The following is a 19,966-nucleotide window of genomic DNA, read 5'->3' on the forward strand; positions in this document are numbered from 1 at the left end:
TAGGAAGAGGTGGAGGAGAATTTCTCCAGGCAATTAGTCTCCTCAAGGCTTCAAATTGCCCTTTGAGCACCCATCACATGTGTAAGGTGTGGGAGAAGAAGGACCAAAGTTGCATGAGCAGGAAAACCGAGCTGTGACCCAAGCCCTAATCTGAGGGTGCCTAAATCCCAGATCAATTTCTCCAGGTCATGGAGACACTTGTGCATCTTTTATCAAATCTATGTCCTGTCTGAACTCATCATGAAACCTATGGGTTACTAAGCAGGCAGAGGTGAAGTATTTTTACTATGACCTGACCAAACACACTTGGCTAATGCTTAGGACAGAAAATACCACTTATCCAAAAATTTGTGTCCCCAGCAGTGCTGCTTAATACACTCAAACTAAATTCGGTCTATGTACTAAGTGTAGGCAACACTACAGAAAAATCAAGCCAACATCAAATCAAAAGGGTGCTCCTGAAAACAGCTCATATAAAGAAAGGATTTTCTTTCTTTTCTCATCTTTGAATGAGTGAAAAAATTAAAAAAAAAGTTCAATTTTTACCCAGACTTAAAGTACCAAAAATTTCTCTGCAGAAGGATATTTCAAGAAAATGATATGCATCTGGAAGAAAATGAGACTTATAATGGAAGTATTTTCTGTAGCATAACTATAGTGCTACTCACACAATGCTGTAATCAAGAATAATGGAGCCCATCACCCAGAATACAGGAATGAATTCAATTGTTCATCATGCACATACCTCTATTTTAAAAATGCAGTTGAATGCCTTAACTGCCAAAAGGCTTGAGCATTAGTGCTCAGGCACAAAGCAGTTTAGAAGTGGGCTCCTTCATTTCTCACTCATGTAATCATTAATCTCAAAACTCAATTACATACAAAAATAGAAGAAGCCTGGTTGAACTTTTGATCTCATCTGAATTGGTTCATCTGAAGGATAGTTCAAGATCATTCCCCATGCATACGTGGCAGTGCAGGATGATACTTGCCCTGTGCTGCTCCAAGGCCAAATCTTGCAAAGACTATGCCTTGGACACAAATTGTTTGAGAAGATCCATTCCTTCCCTCTCCCTCTTCTTCTGGAACTATGGAAAAGAATGGGACCTACCTTCTTTTTGGAGTGTGATCTGTCCTCCTCTTTAGTTGTTTTGCTATTTTTCCCAGTTCTGGAAAGTTTCTGCTCCCCAGACTGCTTGATGGTGATTTTGATCTCGGGAGGGCAAATGTAGTTCTCCAAGTTCTTTGGGGGCTTCTTCGCTCTCTTGGTGGTCTGGATCTTTAGTTTTAAACTCCCCTCCGTGAAGTTAGCCTCCTTGATGGAAAACTCCTGCTCCTCCAGGCCATCTCCCGCCACCCATTTCTCGCTGTCTGCATTGGAAGTGGAATCCACGTCTCTTCCAGAACCCAGCTCATCCTCTTCCTCAGGCTCCAGCCTCTCGCTGCTCACCGGGATCCCTTTCCCCGCGCCCGATGAAGACAGCATCGTCTCCCCTGCACAGCCCGAGACTGGCGAAGCCTTCGTGGAGGTGACGGCAGCTGGCAGAAAGTCTGCCTCGCCTCCCCTTTGCCGGGAGCTGCTCAAAGTCTCTCTGGGCTCCATGGCAATATCACAACGCCCTGGAGTTTGGTTGGAGGGAAGGGGAGTACAGAAGGGGATGAGGGAAGCAAGGGCGGATACGATCCCAGGGAGCGAATGGCAACTGTCCACCAAATTCAATGTCCCGGTCACCCAGAGGCTGCAAGATGCTCAGAAGAGACCAAATGTGCCACTGTGAAAAGAAAGGAAAAAAATAAAGAGGAAGTTAGCACATGTGCACATATGTCAAATCAGTGTGGAGATGTTTGAAACAGGGCACAGGGCACACTCAGGCTTCCTCTGCAGCATCTCAAGGGCTTTCCTTGGAGAAAGTGGGAACCAAGGCTCACCAGCATTTCTGAGGGCTGGATCTGACATCACAAAGCAATGAACAATTGCCATATCTATTGTTAAATTGATGACAATGGATATCTATTTAAAAAAAACCCAAAACAAAATAAAACAAAAAACAAACCAAACACCCAAAATGTTGTCTCAATGCAAACATCTTCAACTTGACTTATGCAATAAATGAGGGGACAGCCAGCTCTCCACACCCATGAACCTCCTCGTTACCTCAACATGCTCACTGTCACAGGGTTTCCAGCAGGGGAAAAAAGTAAACTCAGATACTTGCCTTGGGTTAAACAATAACCCAGTGATCAGAGCACAGAAAACATGGTGCTGCCCTCTGAATCAGCAGCAGAGTTTCAAACTCTTTGTTTCCTCACTTGCCAGGTGAGAGAGTGACAGCTATAGCTTGGCTGCCAACTATTCTGGGGGTAATCCTGCTTTGGATGAGCAATTCATTAGAGACCAACTGCAGCCCAGGATGCTCTATGGGATACTGGAACTGCAGGAGGATCCACCTGGGCTTCTTTCAGTGCATGTCAGTGTCCCAAGCACTGAAGTGCATGGAGAAAAGCTAAACTCAAGGTTTTCCAGAGTTTTTCATGCCCTCATTCCACTGTTCTGTGGAAAAGCCTTGGGCTGGATGATGCACAGACTGCGCTCTCGACCTTGCAAATTTTATTTTTCTTTAGAACATCAGAGATGGAACCCTTTGAGATGGAAACACTCCTGCTTGGTACCTTACAAAGCCTCAGTTAAAGAAAGAAGCTGTGGACATTCAGTTGAGGCAAAAATTGTATCACCCAAGGAATTCTTGTTATAAGTAATACTTATGGGGTGTTTTAAAAGGCATTGAGGTGCTTTCATGCACCCTCCCTAAAACTCCCCTATTGCCACCCCACACACACCCCTTCATGGCAAGCCAATTTCAGCCACAAAATTAGCAAAAGAATCCACAAAAAAGTGTAAATCTACACAATTAGTGGAGAGAAATAAATCTATTTTCTGGTACTTTAAGATAAACAACAAGTAACACTTCTGGCAAATGGAGAAGGAAGCAGGAAGGCACTGCCAGGAGTAGTTGCTGGGAGCTCAGACTGGCTCTTTCAGGAGTAGCTCCCTGCTAGATTAACTCAGCTACACTTGACCAACTTCCATCAAGATCTCAGCAGAGCCAGGGATTTCCCAGGTCATTCTTGGCAGCAATATGCCACAGAGAAAAAAAAAAAATATCTTGCTACCTATCACCAAATCAGAACAAGAGTGCCAGTGTACACTGCTGTAAAGCACAGCTCACCTAGAAGAAACACATGTCCTTGCACCACTGGCTTCTTTTTGCTTCTTTTTGCTTTCTAAAGGTACCTTGCAGGGGCCTGAAATTCAACAAGAAGTAATAACAAGTGCCTTTTATTAGTTATAGATACACATTTTCATTGGAGTGTGGCTGTGTGTCACTTTTCTCACCTGGACGTGTATGGCTACTAGCGGAAAGATTAAGTGTCCTATAGCTCCATGAAATCACTTGGAGACCAGGTCCCAGCAGACACAAATTCAAATAAAATTCCCATAAATAGCACAAGCTGACAACCCAAGCAGAATGAAATAAAGAAGAAAAAAAAAAAAACAAACCCAAACTTGGACTTGCCATCTGGCCTTAGGGATGGTTTCCACAGCTCATAGGAGATAGAAATGCACCACAAAAACACTTATACTTGAGTTGCACATCTCTTGGCAATAGTGGAGGGACTCATTTCCCAGAGCTGATCCTCCTGTGAGATGATCTTGAGGAACTAACAGACTCAAGGTCTCATGCATGCCTGCCCTGACTCACCCAGTGGTCAGCCAGTCTCCCCAGTTCACCTCTGGGAAACAAGGATCACACTTACATCCTTCAAACCCATTGCAGAGTGGGTTAGTTAATGCCCTTACAAAATGCCATACATTTTGAACCCAAACCATGTGGTAGTTGCTAATTACTAACACAATTAGTGCATGAAAGCCACCCTGGTTGCAAAGAGCTGCTCCACCTAATTGTCTGACTTTGCACTTTGCCTCTCCTTGTGCTTGTGGAGGTGATGGGAGTCAGAGACACCTTCCCCTTCCAACCGGCCCAATCAAGAAAAAGAAAAAAAAAAAAAAAGTCTTATTTATCTGCCGTTTTACATTGTTAATCTACGCGTAGAGGGACACAATGTACACACTCTCCTGGGCTGCAACACAAACACAAGGTGGTAAAAGCTCGGCGGTGCAGCATTCCAGGGAGTTACCGCTCTGGTATGCACGCATGTACAATGGGCACTGTGTGCCGGCCTCCGCCCACAGGCTTTTAACCTCTCTCGCTGCTGGCTGCAGAGAGCAGGCTCTGGAGCAGCTCAGCAGGATGAGCCCGCAGCCGCCAAGGGTGCAGGGAAGGGACAGCTGGAATTGCCTTTATGAGCCAGCCCTCCTGGGACCCTCACCTGCACGGGAGCTGAAATGCAGCTCATGGCTCCGGGACAGGAAGAGTCATTCATGTTTTGAGCCATTGGGTAATGTTTTATGGAGGGTGAATAAAAAGCCAGATTTCTGCTCCAAAGTCTGATTGTGGGACCCAAACGCTGGGTCATAATGTCCAAGTACTCATCCCTGCTTGGCTGTGTGCCTCCAGCTCAGCATAAACAAGCAACAGATAAATAAAGTCATAGCATTGCACCCGTGTCAGATGAATTCATGCCAAATCCACCTTAAAACCCAACTTAAAAATACTGGCCTCCTGTTCTGCCAAGAGTCTGCAGATGATATCACCAGACCCACAGGTAGCAACAAATAACCCTGCACTCAAGTGCTGCACCCAGAATTAACTGGGTCATTGTTCTAGATAGCTCCTTACTCTCCTTCAGGGTTAATAGTTAAATGACTTGGGTGCAGGGACATCATACTCGTCTTTCTAGTTTGGGCAGGCTACCTGTGCTTTGACTAATTAGAAACCTCACTTCAGGCCTCTGAATGTGTAACCTCTACTGGAAACCTCCCCTCTCCAGAGTGCCTGTGAGCAGAATCACAGAATGGTTTGTGTTGGAAGGGACTCTAAAGCTCATCCACCCCCCCCTGCCATGGGCAGGCACCTTCCACTATCCCAAGTTGCTCCAAGCCCCATCCAACCTGACCTTGAACACTTCCAGGGATGGGGCAGCCACCTGCCAGGGCTTCACTACCCTCACAGGGAAGAATTTCTTCCCAACATCCAATTTAAACCAGCTCTCTGTTGGTTTAAAGCCATTCTTCCTTGTCCTGTTGCTGGAAGAGCTCTATTTCTATTTTTAGTACCCAGGACATGAGGTGTGTCTGAACATCTAAGTGCTGACCCAGGCTGTCATTCCAGGCCTCCAGTGCTCACCAGCATCAAGTCCTGTTCAATAAGCAGCTACAGAGGCATTTTACCATCCAAATTAGGCTCACTGAGGAAAGTGTTACTGCTAGCAGGCTTCCTGCAGTCAAGTTAAATTTGAGGAGGATAATTCACAGGTGAATGACAATAAATTTCACAGAAGTTGGCATTAGCTCTTAATTAGGGAGAGATTCACACTTCCTCTGATAAGTACTGAGAAATAATCAAACGCCTGCTTGCTCAGCCTTGTTACCAATGCTCAAGTTTCTTATCAGCTCCTCTGGGCACCTCAAACACTCTTATGGAGGCAAAGACCTTCAAGTACAAAACCCCCATTTGGGTCATAGTGGATGTCTCCTATTTGGGGTTCTGAATATGCTCCCTTCTTCTGCCTCAGGCAACCTGGTGCTTGTGAGTATTCAGATGCCCCAGCTATAAAGTGATTAAAGTGAAAATTTGCAGAGGACAAAAACAGAGGTGAGAGCCAATAGGAGGGAGGGGAGATCCACCTGCTTGGGGTTTTCTGTGAAATGAAAGTGGACATAATACTTGGCACAGCTTTTGCCCTAAACTTGGACTCAATGATCTTGGAGGTGGTTCTATGATTCTGTGATTCTAAGAGTGACAGCAACCACATTAGGAGCAAGCAAACACTGTTTTGACACATGCAAGCAGGGCAGGCTCAGCTGCCCAGTGTTTCTGCAGTTCCTCTGAACTGCTCAAGCACTAGGAACACCAGCAGGGAGGTGGGAGCAATACTAAGAGGTGCTGTCCAAATTCCTTCTACACTAATACCACTGTAAATACTGAGACTGCTTTAATTTCATTCATAAAATCCAAAATGAATGGGTGAAAAAGAAAAAAAGTCTGTTAACAGGTTCAAGTCAGTGGAAACTAAAGCACAAGTCTGAGGCTTATGGGGGATGCAAAGGGGAGGTCACAACTTTTCAAACTCTGTGCCTATCAGGTTGCCTTTGGATCTTCCATTCTTCCATGGGACATTGCATTAAATCCCTAATCTCTGCAAAATATCAGGAATGCTGGAACCTTCTTTACACTCCATCCTTCTAAAAGCATTCACCACAAAGCACTGGAGACTATGCAGCAGTGTTTAATGATGAGATTTCACCTTTCACTCCAAAGACTCCCAGGTTACTTCCATGGTCATGTATGACACTGTGGAAATGCAGCTGCCTCTGGGCCAGAAGCCAGTGGACAGCCCATGTTACAGCCAAGGGCAAGTTTTGGTCAGAAACCTGCTTTTATGAGCAGTGTCTGTAAAACTTCAGATTTTGTCATGGGTCTTAAAAGCCCAACATCCCAGCATGTGACAAGCTGTACTCAACCCAGTTAACCCACACTGAAGTACAAAAATGGCCCCAGCCTATTCCTTCATTATTGTTTTGCAAAAAGAAATTGGAATTTCATGCTTGGTTGTGGTCTCTGTCCATGCACTGCCAGATAGCCAGCAGCATGACTTTGATGCTGGTCAGGAACAGGCATCTGATCACACTTCTGTGGAACGGGCAAGCACACAACATGAGGCTTAAAATTTCCTTGGTGGTGACTTAAAGTCAGTTCCAGAGGATGGGAAAACTTGTAAGCCATAAAGCCAGAGTGGTGCAGACAAGTGACATAACATGATACAATACAAAGTATTCTGGGATAAAATTAAATCATTGCAATTTTTTTTTTTTGAGCAAATTTGAACCAGTAGGAGTTTATACTGGATCAGTATCATGTACCAGTACTGTATTTAATCCACAGCTCAGAGCTCTGGACATAGATTTATGGCAGCTTTGGACCACAGCCTCTCCTACTTCCTGAGGGCATGATCCTCTGAGAGAACAACCCAACTTTGGCAGGGAGCTCAAACAATGACTGTGGCAGTTATTTTCTGTCCACATTATGGATCACATAGGAACCACCCCGTCCCTGTCACCTGCCTTGTGTCCGTCTAACTAAGGTATGTAATTTATTAATAGGGTGAATTAGAGGAAGAAATTTGATTGCTCTTCACATGGTCCTTCTGCGTCCAACTCTGCTTTTTTTCAAATCTTCTAACTCTGCCTCTGATTTTGTGTGGAGTACGTGAGGAATTTCTACAAAGGGACAGGATGCAAGCTGTCCCAGATGTGGGTTATTCACATGGAAACAAGGAGCAAGCGTTAATGGCAGTTGCCAGAAATGTAATCTTCACTTGTTTCCATCAGATTGTGCTGAGTCCAAGAGCTACCATCCCTCTGCACTGACTGATGGCTGTGCCTCAGTGTGCCCAAGTATGGCAAAGGGAGACAGGAAAAGTCACACTGGAGGGAAAAAGATGTGGCAAACCAAATATGTGTCACAGCCAGATGAAGCTGCAAGCATGCTGCCCAAGACAAAGAGGCAGAAATAAATGAAAATCCAAGCACACCTGTAATTACAGAGGCATGTAAGTGTGCACATTACACACACGCACACACATGTATCTGTCTCCTCAACATAGACACATTTAGAGTAGATTATGGAAGCATATCTGACTCCATAATTAGGTTTGAGACTTTATAATTAGATCAGATAGTTACCTTTCTATGTAAGTAACTAACTATCATAGAGGGCTTGCAGGAGGGCCAACTGAATGATTAAACAACTGACATGGCCATAAATCACAAGGACAATGAAAGCAATACTGCCCAAGGTACAGCTGTGGCCAGTGTAGCAAAGCACCCATCTGCAGGAGCAGGAGAGGTGCCCATCATGCTGCCCAAGGGCTTTTACAAACTCCTGCCTCAGAAATCTACCAAGGTTCTGTAAATCTACTCACTCATAACCTAAAGCTGTATCAGAGTGTTGGGAAAGGGAGTGCAGTCATCAGACCTGTGAACACCTTCTCACAGAGGCTTCTGGTCTCTAAAATGATCAAACTCTTCCCATTTGTTCCCTCCGAGGTAGGCAACAAAAATTTGGCTTGTGTTGGAAGGGACCTTAACAACCATCTTTTTCCAGACCCCTGCCATGGGCAGGAACACTTTCCACTAGACCAGGTTGCTCCAACCCCAAGTCCAACCTGGCCTGGAACACTTCCAGGCATTTACAACTTCTCTAGGAAATCAAGGGTAGTGTTTGATCCTAATGACATCTATAGCTGGCATGTGGTTTTTGCCCATTTTCCTTGTGAACATCAGGCCTCCAGGACACTGAAAAGCAGAAGGAGATGCCAGCTGTGCCTCAGCTCATTACAACACAAAAAGTCAAGCTGGTAAATTTGCCTAAGTCAGATCAACACCGAGTTGCTGAGCTCCCAGACCAATCATCATCACTCTCAGTGTGATGTACAATCAGAGGTGACTCCTGGGATGAACCAGGAGACCACCCTGAGCACTCTGCTGGATGCAGCTGAGTGTGTGCCACTGCAAGGATAAAATTTATTCCATTAACAACAGCCATAAAACTCTTTGGGAAGAAGTGTCAATGTGCACAGAAGGGGACTTAAATACTTACTATGTTCCAGCCAGCTCTTGCCAAGCACACCATCCTGGAGGTAGCAGCAGCTACTCCAGGCTACAAATGGAAAGTTTTATGGGTATTTAGGGAAAGGTTACTGGCACAGAGACCAGCCACAGAAAGCAAACCCCTGTACAATTCCATCATCTGTGTTACCAAACTTTCCTAGATTGACTCTGCTCTTGGAGAGCTGCCATCATACACAGTAGCCTCCTTCTAACACCGTCATGGCAGGGCAACAATCTCTTCTTCTCCCTCTGATCAAACATTTCCCTCTGCACCACGAAATGTGTGGAAATTTATTTCTCTGCATGAATCATTAATGAGAGTTTTGTTTTTATTTACTGCTGCTGCCACAGAACTCCTTCTTTCACCTTTTTTTTTCCCCTCCCCTTCTCCATTATTTCATTTTTGCTTGCACATGTGCCAAATAGACCAGCTTCCTCTTCCTTTGGGAAAAACAAAGAAATAAATAAAATCTAACAACACATCTGATGGGGAATGCACCATGTCTTGGCTCAGCATCCATTCCTCAGAGCCATAAGTGATGGCACAAGGAGGACCTAAAAGGCTTCAGTCCAGGATCTATCCCGTGCCCAGTCTGGAGTCTGTACAAAAAACACATCCCATGTTATTCCATTCCGCATGCTTCAAACCATGCTGGGAGTAAGAAAGTTTGGATTTTGTCCATCCAGGACACTGCACTGTGTGTTTCCATGCTGAGTAAGCAGTGGTGTCTTGCTTGGTGCTGTATAATACACCAAGCATCCCCAACATCAAGAGGGGACTGTGAGAAAAAGGGGTGTCTAAAGGGCATACAAGAAGAATAGCAATAATTTGGAGTATCTAAAGGAAAGCATTGGGAGTGCTTTGTCCTGCAGAGTACATCAGTTTTTTTGGGGAAAGAGAGTGTCAGGGCCAGAAATAAAAGAAATTCCCTTAAAGCCTCATAGACAGAAGAAGACAAAGACGAAGAAGAAGAAGACGAAGAAGAAGAAGACGAAGAAGAAGGAGAAGGAGAAGGAGAAGGAGAAGGAGAAGGAGAAGGAGAAGGAGAAGAAGGAGAAGAAGGAGAAGAAGGAGAAGAAGGAAAAGAAGGAAAAGAAGGAAAAGAACAGGAAAAATCAGGAGAAAAAAGCAGCACAGGACACAAGTGGCTGCAGCTGGATGCACACGGGACAAAGAGCAGCCCACAGTGCTGGGACAGTGATATCAAGAGGCACAAAAACATTAGCTGGGAGCATGCTGATGGGAAGACCTGAGGCCAGGAATAAAGGCAAGTTAACTGACAGCGGCTGTGGGCAAAGAGAAGGAGCACCTTTGCCTCTAATGAGGCTGAAGAGGAAGTGGTTACAGAAGTGCTGTGTGAAGTTGAGTCAGGAGGAGATAAAAGCCTGCTGAGTATCTGCAGGCCTGAAAGGCCTCTCCAGCTCAGTTATTTTACTGGGCTCTTTGCACACATCGGGCTCCCTCCGAGGCAGCACAGAGGGTCAGGAGCCCCAGATTCACCACTCTAATCCCTATGGAGGCAGGACCAGCACTTTGGATTATTACTCCTATAGACTCATACAATCATTCAGGTTGGAAAAGCCTTCTAAGATCATGGAATCCAACCATTTCCCCAGCACTGCCGAGGCCACCCCAGGTCCCCAAGTGCCACATCCACACATTTTGTTGATCACTTCATGCATGGTGACTTCAACACTTTCCAGGGCAGCCTGTTCCGATGGCTGACCAACTCTCCAGGAAAAAGTTTATTCCTGTTATCTAATCTAAACCTCCCCTGGAGCAACCTGAGACCATTTCCTCTCATTCTGTCACTTGTAATACTTCTAACACTGACTCCAGGAGGATGTTAAAGGTTATGATGGGATCAACACTTGGAGAGGAATCCTATGTCAAGTCAGTCATGGGTACCACCTCTCTTCAATCCAGTGAACCTTGGGTTGCTGTCTCTTAATCTGAATCCTTCACTTATCTCCCAGCCAAAGTTTGATCTGTTGGCTGTGATGGGCCAAGAGAGCCCTGAGCTGAGGTGTCTGTGCTGCTGCTCCCCATCTGGAGATGGCTGTGGTTTTGAATAAGTTCTCAGTTCCTACCTAGAAGCATGCTGCAGATTATTGTTATTTTATTTTTTACTCACACTGCTTTTTTTTTATCAAAGGTTTTCCTTAAGCACTTTGGGAGGTCTGTTTGCTGAGCTAAGGGTAAAGAAAATGTTCTGTCCTAAAAGCCACAGCTAGAAGACAGCATGTTTTAAGAGCAGATGTGTCTTCAATGCTGGTGATAGATATGGAGGAGCAGGACTCATGCTCGTGTGAGTACCTCCTGTGACACAGAACTCTAATCTAATGTAACCAACACCTATGAAAAAAGGCCATTTATGACTCCTATCCAACAGGATTTTTTGGGCCAGTGCCCTTCTCTTTAAGCCAACAGACTACAAGAATACCATTAACTTCAGGATGTCTACACTCCAATCTGTCATGGCATCAGAAACCATGGCCTCTAATTTTTGTCTCACTCAAACACCAAAAGATGACAAAGGCCATCAAGAAGCCCTACATCCATAAGATAGAGACTGTTGTCATCATTAAAAGCATGCATTTAGAATAATTTAAAAAAAAGTGTTTCCTTTTTCCACTCTCACTTTTTCTGAATCTATTGAAAACAAAACTGATAGCTGGAGAGGCTTACTCAAATTTTCAGGAAGAAAATTGTCATGAAACAGAGAGAAAGCATGTCATTTTTCAGCCCATTAGTTGAAGATCTATGGAAATTACAAGGATGTGAATGTATGGGTTAATATTTTAAATTGTCTGATTTGCAACCTTAGGAACAATGGACATGTGTAGTAACACTTTGCCCAGATGCCTGCTACAGCACTTTACATGTGTACAGTCCTGTTTGAACACTTACTGAACTCCCCCAGTTAAGCTTTGTGTCTCTGATCCCTTCTGAAAAAGAACTAGGGGATTCAGCAGAGAATTATTCCCAGTATAGAATTCTATTGAATTCCCACTATAGAGCTCCATATGAAGGCTTTAGAGGGAGAGAGAAAAAAAAAAAAAAAAAAAAAAAAAAAAAAAAAAAAAGAAGAAAAAAAAGAAAAAAAAAAGAAAGAAAAACTACAGGAAGGGTTTCCTTGTCTAGGAAACTAATAGGATTTCAGAGGAGTTTCAGTGGAAACCCCACCATATTCTCCAAAGCCAAGTATTTAGTGAGTCTTGAGAAGAGGTAGACATGGATCGCAGCATCACTCCAGAATATGCTGGGTCTGGAAATACAGAGGGAAGTTAGGCCAGTGTCCAAGCCTTAAAAATCACATCAGTAGGACATTCAGGATATGTGGATTCATATTGAGGGAAGACGTGCCTGTAACACCTTGCAGCTTGACCCCTGGTTTGAGTATCATCATTTTCTCCCTTCCATCTTAAAACTGGCTTCTCCATCTGCTAAAATGCCAGGACAGAAAGAGCATGATTCATTGTATACATATATATCTCAGTTTTAAAGGTTAAGGCTAACAAAAATTTCAAAGTAACTTAAAACCTCAGGCTTCCGATCTTTAGCCCATCTCTAATTTTGAGGTATTTGAGTGAGTCCTGGGTTACCCCGTGCTTGCCTACCACACATTCTTCTGAAAAGATTTCCCAAGCACTGTTACTAGTTATAACATACTACAGTAGAGGAAACTTTGCTGTCATTGCTGCCATCCTCCCAGATCCCTTGTCTGACCAGGATTGCACAGCAGCCCTTACTGAACCAGGAATTCACTCTTTCAGAGGCACTGAGAAGATAAATAAGTCCCCCCACGACAATGTTTAGCCACAACCCCAGCTCCTCCCAATATATTGCAGAGCCAAGCCTTGGGCCACCTCATGCTCTGGTGCTCACCAGGGCAGCTCAGAGCCTTGTCACCACCTTGTGACCTCAGGTTTGTGTGGAAATTGGCCTCCTCTTGCATGGCTTTTCCACACATTCGAAAGGGCACATCAGACTCAGCAGCCCTGCACAGGAAAGGTAACTCATCCTCACCACCTGCACAACTCCTGTATTCCCTGAAAAACCCCTGTGCTGGATGGACAAATGCACGAGCCCCACCAGAGTTCCTACTCATGAGCAGGAGTAAACCTGACCCAGGGGTGTGTGAGCAGCACCAAGGCCCATATTGCCAGAGCATTTCCCTGGCCACCCTCCTCTTTGGTCACCTGCCCTTCTTCAAAGTTTCTGCTTGAAGAGACATAAAAGACAGCAAAACCCTAAATGAAAGAATGTCAGAAGGTTTCTTTTCATACACAGTCATCCCAAACCTTACTGAAAAGTTCATCATTGCATTTGGACAATTTGTCCTCCAAAATAAATCCAGCTCCAGAAGGGCAAAATACCCTGCTCTCTCTCAAGAGCTGATAAATAGAAATTATCTACTTCCTTCACTCATTTCCTCAGCTCTGAAAGATTCTCTGACTGCTTTTATTCAATTAAAGAAATTATTTTGTCTTCCTTTATTCCCCCAGCTGTTTATTCCCTTAACTTTGTACTCTCTACAACCAGTCAAATGCGAATTCAGAGTCCAGGTGCCTGTTGCAGAGCTGTGCTTGGTACCAGCATCCAGCAGACTTCTAAACAGGTCCAAAAATCCAATGAACTTCACTTCAGGTGAAGCCTTCTCATTGGGAGGAGAAAGAAACAGTCTCCAGGTATTGCTAACCACACACACTTGAAAACTGATTTCATATCTATATCAGAAGGAAAGAGGACTCCCAATATCCAATGTTTGCAAATCGCTTTCAGATCTGACAGTCCCCCCAGGCTCAAATACTGAGTTGAGGGGTTTTGAAGTCCATCTTTAATCAAAGTGACAATTTCCTAAAAGCGTAAGTCATTTTATTTCCTCAGCAAGAATAACGGGAAAGAGAGCTTTTTTCTATCAAGCTGGAAAGAGAGAAAGTAATGAGAGCAGAACCTACAATAGCAGCAAAACCAGTCCCAGTAGAAACCACAAGCCCTGCAGCAAAACACTGGGAACCTTCTCCACTAAGGTTCTCCCACAGAGTCTCACCTTCCTCTCTTTGGACTAGCTCTAAACTTTGTATTTATGCTGCCCTAAGGTTTCCTGAACTTCCCAGCAATGAGGCTAGACCTTACCATGTACTTCCTCTGTCTACTTACTATTTTATAGGTTACCTATATTAGAAAAATATTCCTCCCAGTGAGGTGGTGAGGCCCTGGCACAGGTTTCCCAGAGAAGCTGTGGCTGCCCCATCCCTGAGGGAGTTCAAGGCCAGATTGGACAGGGCTTGGAGCAGCCTGGGATAGTGGAAGGTGTCCCTGCCCAGGGCGAGGGGTGGAATGAGATGATGCTTAAACTCCCTTCCAACACAAATCTCTGATTCTATGATTTTCACACACAGATTTGCTGCCCTCATCACCAGAAGCACACTTAAACACAGCACTTACAAACCTAAAACCTGCCTGCATGCCTGCATGCTATGGTGGGCAAAAATGGTGCTGCATGTTCTGAGCACGGCTTAAAATCTGTCCCCCCATGCCTCATGGAAAGGATTTTGGCAGTTATCAATTCTGCCTTTCAGCATTGTCACAGACCCACAGATCACAGATACTCCAGAGATGGGTGGTTAATGGGGAGCAAGGAAAACTGCCTAGGCATATGGTTAAACAAATCAGTCATCAGTTCACTGGGACATCTTTCATTTCCATCACAGCAATCTGTTGGATCCCAGAACTGTTTTTACGTGGTTCATTAGACAATAGCCTTTCTTGCTACTAGTTAGGTCAAGAGTCAAAATTGCTGTGTAATTGCAAGTCTCAGGGCACAAGGCAAGAGTTTTTCAGTCCTGGAGGGTGTTGTCCAAAGGGGAAAGAAAACAGAAGGGAAAGATTATGTGTGAGCAATTGAGCCCTACTGAGAGGGAAAAAAAGTCACTGAAACTGGGATTAGGCAAATCTGGTAATGGAAAACAAGAGTCCTGTTGGTAAATTGGCACTTGCACCTAAGAGATGTGTGTGGTAGGGAAAAGGAGCTCAAAGGATGGGTCAAAAAAGAGCAGAAGAGGAGATTAAGCTGCATCTGAAGCAAAAAAAATTATGGTTGCACCTTTTTGAGCATTTAAGTTAATTAAGCACACAGCAAAAGCAGTTGTTAAACAAGAACAGTTACCAACTTAATCAAAGTACAATATTATTGAAAACAATACAGAGCAACCTCAGCAGAGAAACCAGTATATATCAAATCAAGCTAAATAGCTCAGTTATGATCATTATTAATAATAAATCATGGCCACTGTTTCTTTTGTTTGCCAACAACCAGCATAGTTTATGGCTCTGCACAAACCTAACACACCATTTTATAGCATTTCAAAAAGTGTGTCCTCCTAAAATGATAATGTGTTAATAATCTATGCTGGGCTTTTTGGCAGGAATCAAAAAGCTCAAACGACTTGAAATAACATCAGCTAAAAATTATTTATTCCCCATCCCTAGTTGCAGAGAAAACAGAGGTTTTCTTGGCTCAGTTACTTCTCAATAGACTTCTGGTTTCAATTAAAACTTTGAGTCTGAGAAGTTTAAAAAAAAAAAAAAGTTGAAGCCAATAAGAGATGGAAGAGAAGTCTCCATTCACTGAGTGTTTGAGTGTTTCTGCTTTTGTTTTTTTTCCCTATTTTTACATAACCCTTCTGAGCTAAGAGCGCAGATTAAAGTACAAGTCCATTGTGTGGATGGGTTTTTTTTTTCCCTCCTTTCAGCTAAAAAACAAATGGAGATGGAAAAAAGTTTCTCCTTTGAGTGGAAGGAGCTTCTGATGAGGGTGTAATCTCAGCAAAGGCTGAGGAAGTGCAGAAAGCTGTGCATGAAACAGGCACTTGCACATTTTCCCATGAACAGGTCCAGTCCCTGGAAGTGTTTGGGGCCAGGCTGGATGGGGCTTGGAGCAGCCTGGTCGAGGGGAAGGTGTCCCTGCCCTGGGGGAAAATGGGGCTGGAATGAGATGAGCTTTAACGTCCGTTCCAGCCAAAACATTCTATGATTCTATGATTCCCTGATAAGAATTTTTTTTTTTTTTTTTGCTGTCCACAATACAGGGTCCACTTGTTTCCTCAGGTTCATGCTGTCACTACCTGTCTCCAGACACCTGATAATAGCATTTCTGCAGCCTGCACCGAGTCAATCCTGCATGCAGGGGCTTTCAAACCACCAATCGTTCCCGTTTGGGCCCATAATATTCCACACAGGGCTGGATTTGCCAGCAGCCCTCTCCTCCCGGAACAATTCCATCCACGCCAGGAGGCTCAGATGCTCTCCCTGACAGCGGAGCACTGGCCAGCTCTGCCCTCTCCTCTCCCCGCTCCCCTGCATCCCTTGCCGTGTGACAGACGGACACAGAAGGACACACGGAGGGTCCCCCCCACCCCAGAGCGGGGCCGCCGCGGGCCGGGGGCTAATGAAACACCTCTGTACACCGCGGGAACAGCCTGCCAGGCTCTCCCTCCATCCTCCCGCTCCTCCCAGAGCCCGGCTGGGTTAGCCCGGCTCACGGCAGCCGCGGGGACACCGCCACCCCACGGCACCGGAATGGGTGGGTGCTCCCCTCGCATCCCCCGTGCGCATCCCCCGGGCACCAAGCCCCTCTCCTCACCCCTCCCGAGGCCACAGGAGCTGCCCACTGCGGGTGTCCGAGCCGGGTGTGCCCCGTCTCCCCCCCGCCTCCCCGGGTTGGGCTCCCGGCGGCCAAGTGCCTTTTGAGCATCAGGCGTCAGGCCCGGGATTATCGGGGCCGTTTATTTGAAGCGGAAACGAATCGGAAATCCTTCTCTCAACTGCCTTTTGGAGGCATAAATACGGCAGGCAGGCAGGGGCAGCGCGGGGAGCGCCGTGCCCGCTGGGGCGCTGGGATGTTGGGATGCGAGCACACGGACACGCTCACGCTGACACACACTCACTCACTCACTCACTCACTCACTCACTCACTCACTCACTCACTCACTCACTCACGCTGACACACGGTGTGCACCCGGGTATGCAGGAAGGGACCCGAATTCCCCTTGCCCTGCGGGGAACCCCGGCGAGGAAGGGGTGCGAGTGTGAGCGTGAGTGTGAGTGCGGGTGCCCGGCGCCGGGCAGGAGCCTTGCGCCAGGGCTGGGGTTGACAAAAGCCGCCCGAGGCTGCGGGCTGCGGGTCACCCCCTGCTCCCCAGAGCAGCGCCGGGGCTCAGCCTGCCCACGGCTGAACTCCGCTCCCACCCCTCGCGGGGGCTCCAGGGGCCGGCAGGGTCCCGAGGGCGGCAATCACCGGCTTGTTAAGAGCCATTATCCAGCCACCGAGCGTGGTGGTGGTGGGGCGGCATGGGGGGGGGGGGGGGTGTCCCGCTTTGCTAATCACTACCCCCACCCCGTCCTCCCGCTTGGTTGTTCCCCAAACCCGCAGCTGTTCGGGGGCTGCGTGTCCTTTTCAATGTCAAAACACGGCGGGGCCACCCCGGGGCAGCGGCGCCCCCCGGTTCGGCCGCGGAGCCCCGCGCACACACATCGCTCACACTCACACACGCACACTCACACACTCACACACACAAATCCCCATAAGGTTACAGCGCTGCTCTCTAGCTCCACTTAACCTGCAATTTGCGAAGCGGGGGGGGTCGTGTCCCCCTCCCTCCCCAATTTCCACAGGCACACACATAGCTGCCACCTACACGTATAAACACATGTGGGCTGCCCAAGCGGGGGCCGGGAGAGGGGGTATATGCCGGGGGTGGGGTGGGAGGGGGGGGGGGAAATAAATACATTATTCAAACTCCTGGAAAAAAAAATTCCAACCCCTTTCCCGGTCTTAGAGGCACCACCGGTACCCCCCACCCCACGACAACCACACACAGACACGCACACATGCTCCTAAAGAGGCACAAAGCATGGGGAGGGAAGGGGTCGGAGGGGATGGGGAGGAGGATTCGCATGCAATGTACAGAGGAGAAATATTCCCCCCTCCCAAAAAAAAAAAAAAATAAAGCCCTTTTCCGCGCCATTGCAAAGTCACAACAGAGAGGAGGGAAAAAAAACCCAAACAAACAAACAAACAAAAAAAAAAAAAAGGGACGACATTAACTTTTGCATGCAGAAGGGGGAAAAATTAAAAAAAAAAAGAAAAAAGAAAAAAAAAGGGGGGTGAAGGAACAGGAGAGAAGCGTACGATCCTCCTGCGATTCCGATCATCAAGGCAGACCTTTCCTCGATGCCTCAGAATTTTCGTTCTTTTTTTTTTTTTTTTTTTTCCCCCGCATTTACTAACCCATATCCCCAAAACGGCAGCGGGGGCTTCTTAGCAGCTTCCTCTTCTTCTTCTTCTTCTTCTTCTTCTTTCTTCTTCCTCCTCCTCCTCCTCCTCCTCCTCCTCGTCGGATTTCCCCCCTTCTTCTTGTCTCTTCTCTTTTAGATCCCGGTTTCAATCCCTCGCCACAGCCCCCAAAGGTGCTTTTGCTTGTGTTGCGGCAAACCCATGGCGGTGTTCATCTGTCAGATGGGGATGAGGGGAGCGCCCGGCCGCGCCGCGCACGCAGAGCGCAGAGGGAGGAGGGCGGGGGGAGGAGGAGGAAGGCACCGGGGAGAGAGAGGGAGATGGACGGACAGACAGACGGAGAGACAGCCCGGGAGATAAAAGATAGATAGAGAGGGGATAAATAGAGCGAGATAGAGCGAGAAAAAAGGGGGGAAAATGGCGTCTTGGAAAGCCGGAATCCCGGAGTAAATCAAATTAACACGCAACACCCAGAGCAGTCCCGGCTAATTTTAGCAGGATCCAAAATAAAATGAAAAGGAAAAAAAGGGGGGTGAGTAGGAGGAGAAGGGGGGGACAGGGGGGCGGGGGGTGAAAGAAAGGAGGAGGGGGTAAGAAGGGAAAAAAAAAAAAGAGAGACCGAAAAAAAAAAAAAGAAGCCCCTCAATGCACTGGATAAAATCCTGGATTTGAAATCGATGGAGCTGGTCTCCAGCTCTCTCGCTTTTTCTTTTCTTTTTCTTCTTTTAAAATTTTTTTTGGAAGGGGGGGCTCTTTTTCTCTCTGCTTGTTGTTGTTGGTTGGTTGGGAGCCTTTTTGCAGGGGGGCGAGGTTGCGGGGAAGCGTTTTCGGTTTTGCTTTTCCCGGCGAGGAGTTTCAAAAATATTTAAAAAAAAAAAAAAAGAAGAAGAAAAAGCAAAAAAGAAAAAAAAACTAAAAAAAAACCGAAGAGAGAAGAAGAAGAAAAAAAAAAAAGAATAAAAGAAAGAAAAAGAGCAAAGCCCCGCCAGGAGAAAAGGGCTGCTTGGCGACGGCGAGGAAGCTTCTTGCCTTTATCCCTGCTCTCGCTGGGCTCCGGAGCGGGTGCCGGAGCTCCGGCGGGGCTGCGGGGCTGCGCCGCCCGCCCCGCTCCGCTCCGCTCCCCCCGCGCCGCCCCGCGCCGGCCGGGGGAGGGCGAAGGGAAGGCGGAGGGAAAACACCCCCTGCTCCCGATGGGGCCGGAGCCGGTGCTCGCACACTCACACAGCGCGCACGCACACCCGCATCCCCTTCCCCGCTGAGAAAGGGTGCGCCTGGGGGCGGCTTTTTGCTCCCTCGCTGGATTTTTCCTTTCTCTGTCTTTTATTTTGTCTTTTTGGTCTGGTTCTCCCTCCCCCCCCCTCTCCTGCCTCTCTGTCTCTCCCTCCCTGCAAGGGGCGGCGATTTGGTTAAGCAGATCTGGGGGGCTGATGTCTCTCTCTTTCCTCTGTTTCCATCGCTCGCTGCCGGAGTCCTGCAGCACTGGGGGCGGGGGGAGAGGGCGAAGTGTGGGGAATAAATGGGAATGATCAGGAGCACACACACACACACACGCACACGCACACACACACACACACACACAGGCTCTCACACACGCTCACACGCAGACACGCTCTCGGTGTGGCTGCAATGCTCGGCTCCGGGTTAATGTACTCAACAGTGCCACTACCTGACACAACTGCAGCACTGATGGGGGCAGGGGAGCAAAGGCAGAGGAGGTGAGATTCAGGGCAGGGCTATTTATCCCATTTATCCCACTCCGGGCTCAGCCTCTCCCACGCCCTCCCAGCTGCCCCCCCGCCAGCCCCCCGTGTGCTTTTCGCGGCGGGTTCTTGACCCGTGCGAGACATTTTTGGGGTACAGCGCCTGCCGCTCG

The 19,966-nt window shown here is 47.0% G+C and overlaps 1 protein-coding gene across 2 annotated transcripts in view; it reads right to left on the bottom strand.

Moving 5' to 3' along the window:
• The window catches only part of SETBP1 (SET binding protein 1), a 269,840-nt gene extending 251,198 nt beyond the window's left edge, over positions 1-18,642 (bottom strand). For both annotated transcript variants that reach the window (XM_066568629.1, XM_066568628.1), the window contains exons 1-2: positions 18,088-18,642; positions 1,112-1,772 (exon numbers count right to left, since the gene is read on the bottom strand). In XM_066568629.1, coding sequence (XP_066424726.1) covers positions 1,112-1,603 — 492 coding nt within the window. In that variant the 5' untranslated portion in view covers positions 1,604-1,772; positions 18,088-18,642. The remainder of the gene's footprint in view (positions 1-1,111; positions 1,773-18,087) is intronic.
• Between the last annotated feature and the right edge of the window lie 1,324 nt (positions 18,643-19,966).

Source organism: Molothrus aeneus, chromosome Z (genome assembly GCF_037042795.1).
Source record: "Molothrus aeneus isolate 106 chromosome Z, BPBGC_Maene_1.0, whole genome shotgun sequence".
Lineage (NCBI taxonomy): Eukaryota > Metazoa > Chordata > Aves > Passeriformes > Icteridae > Molothrus > Molothrus aeneus.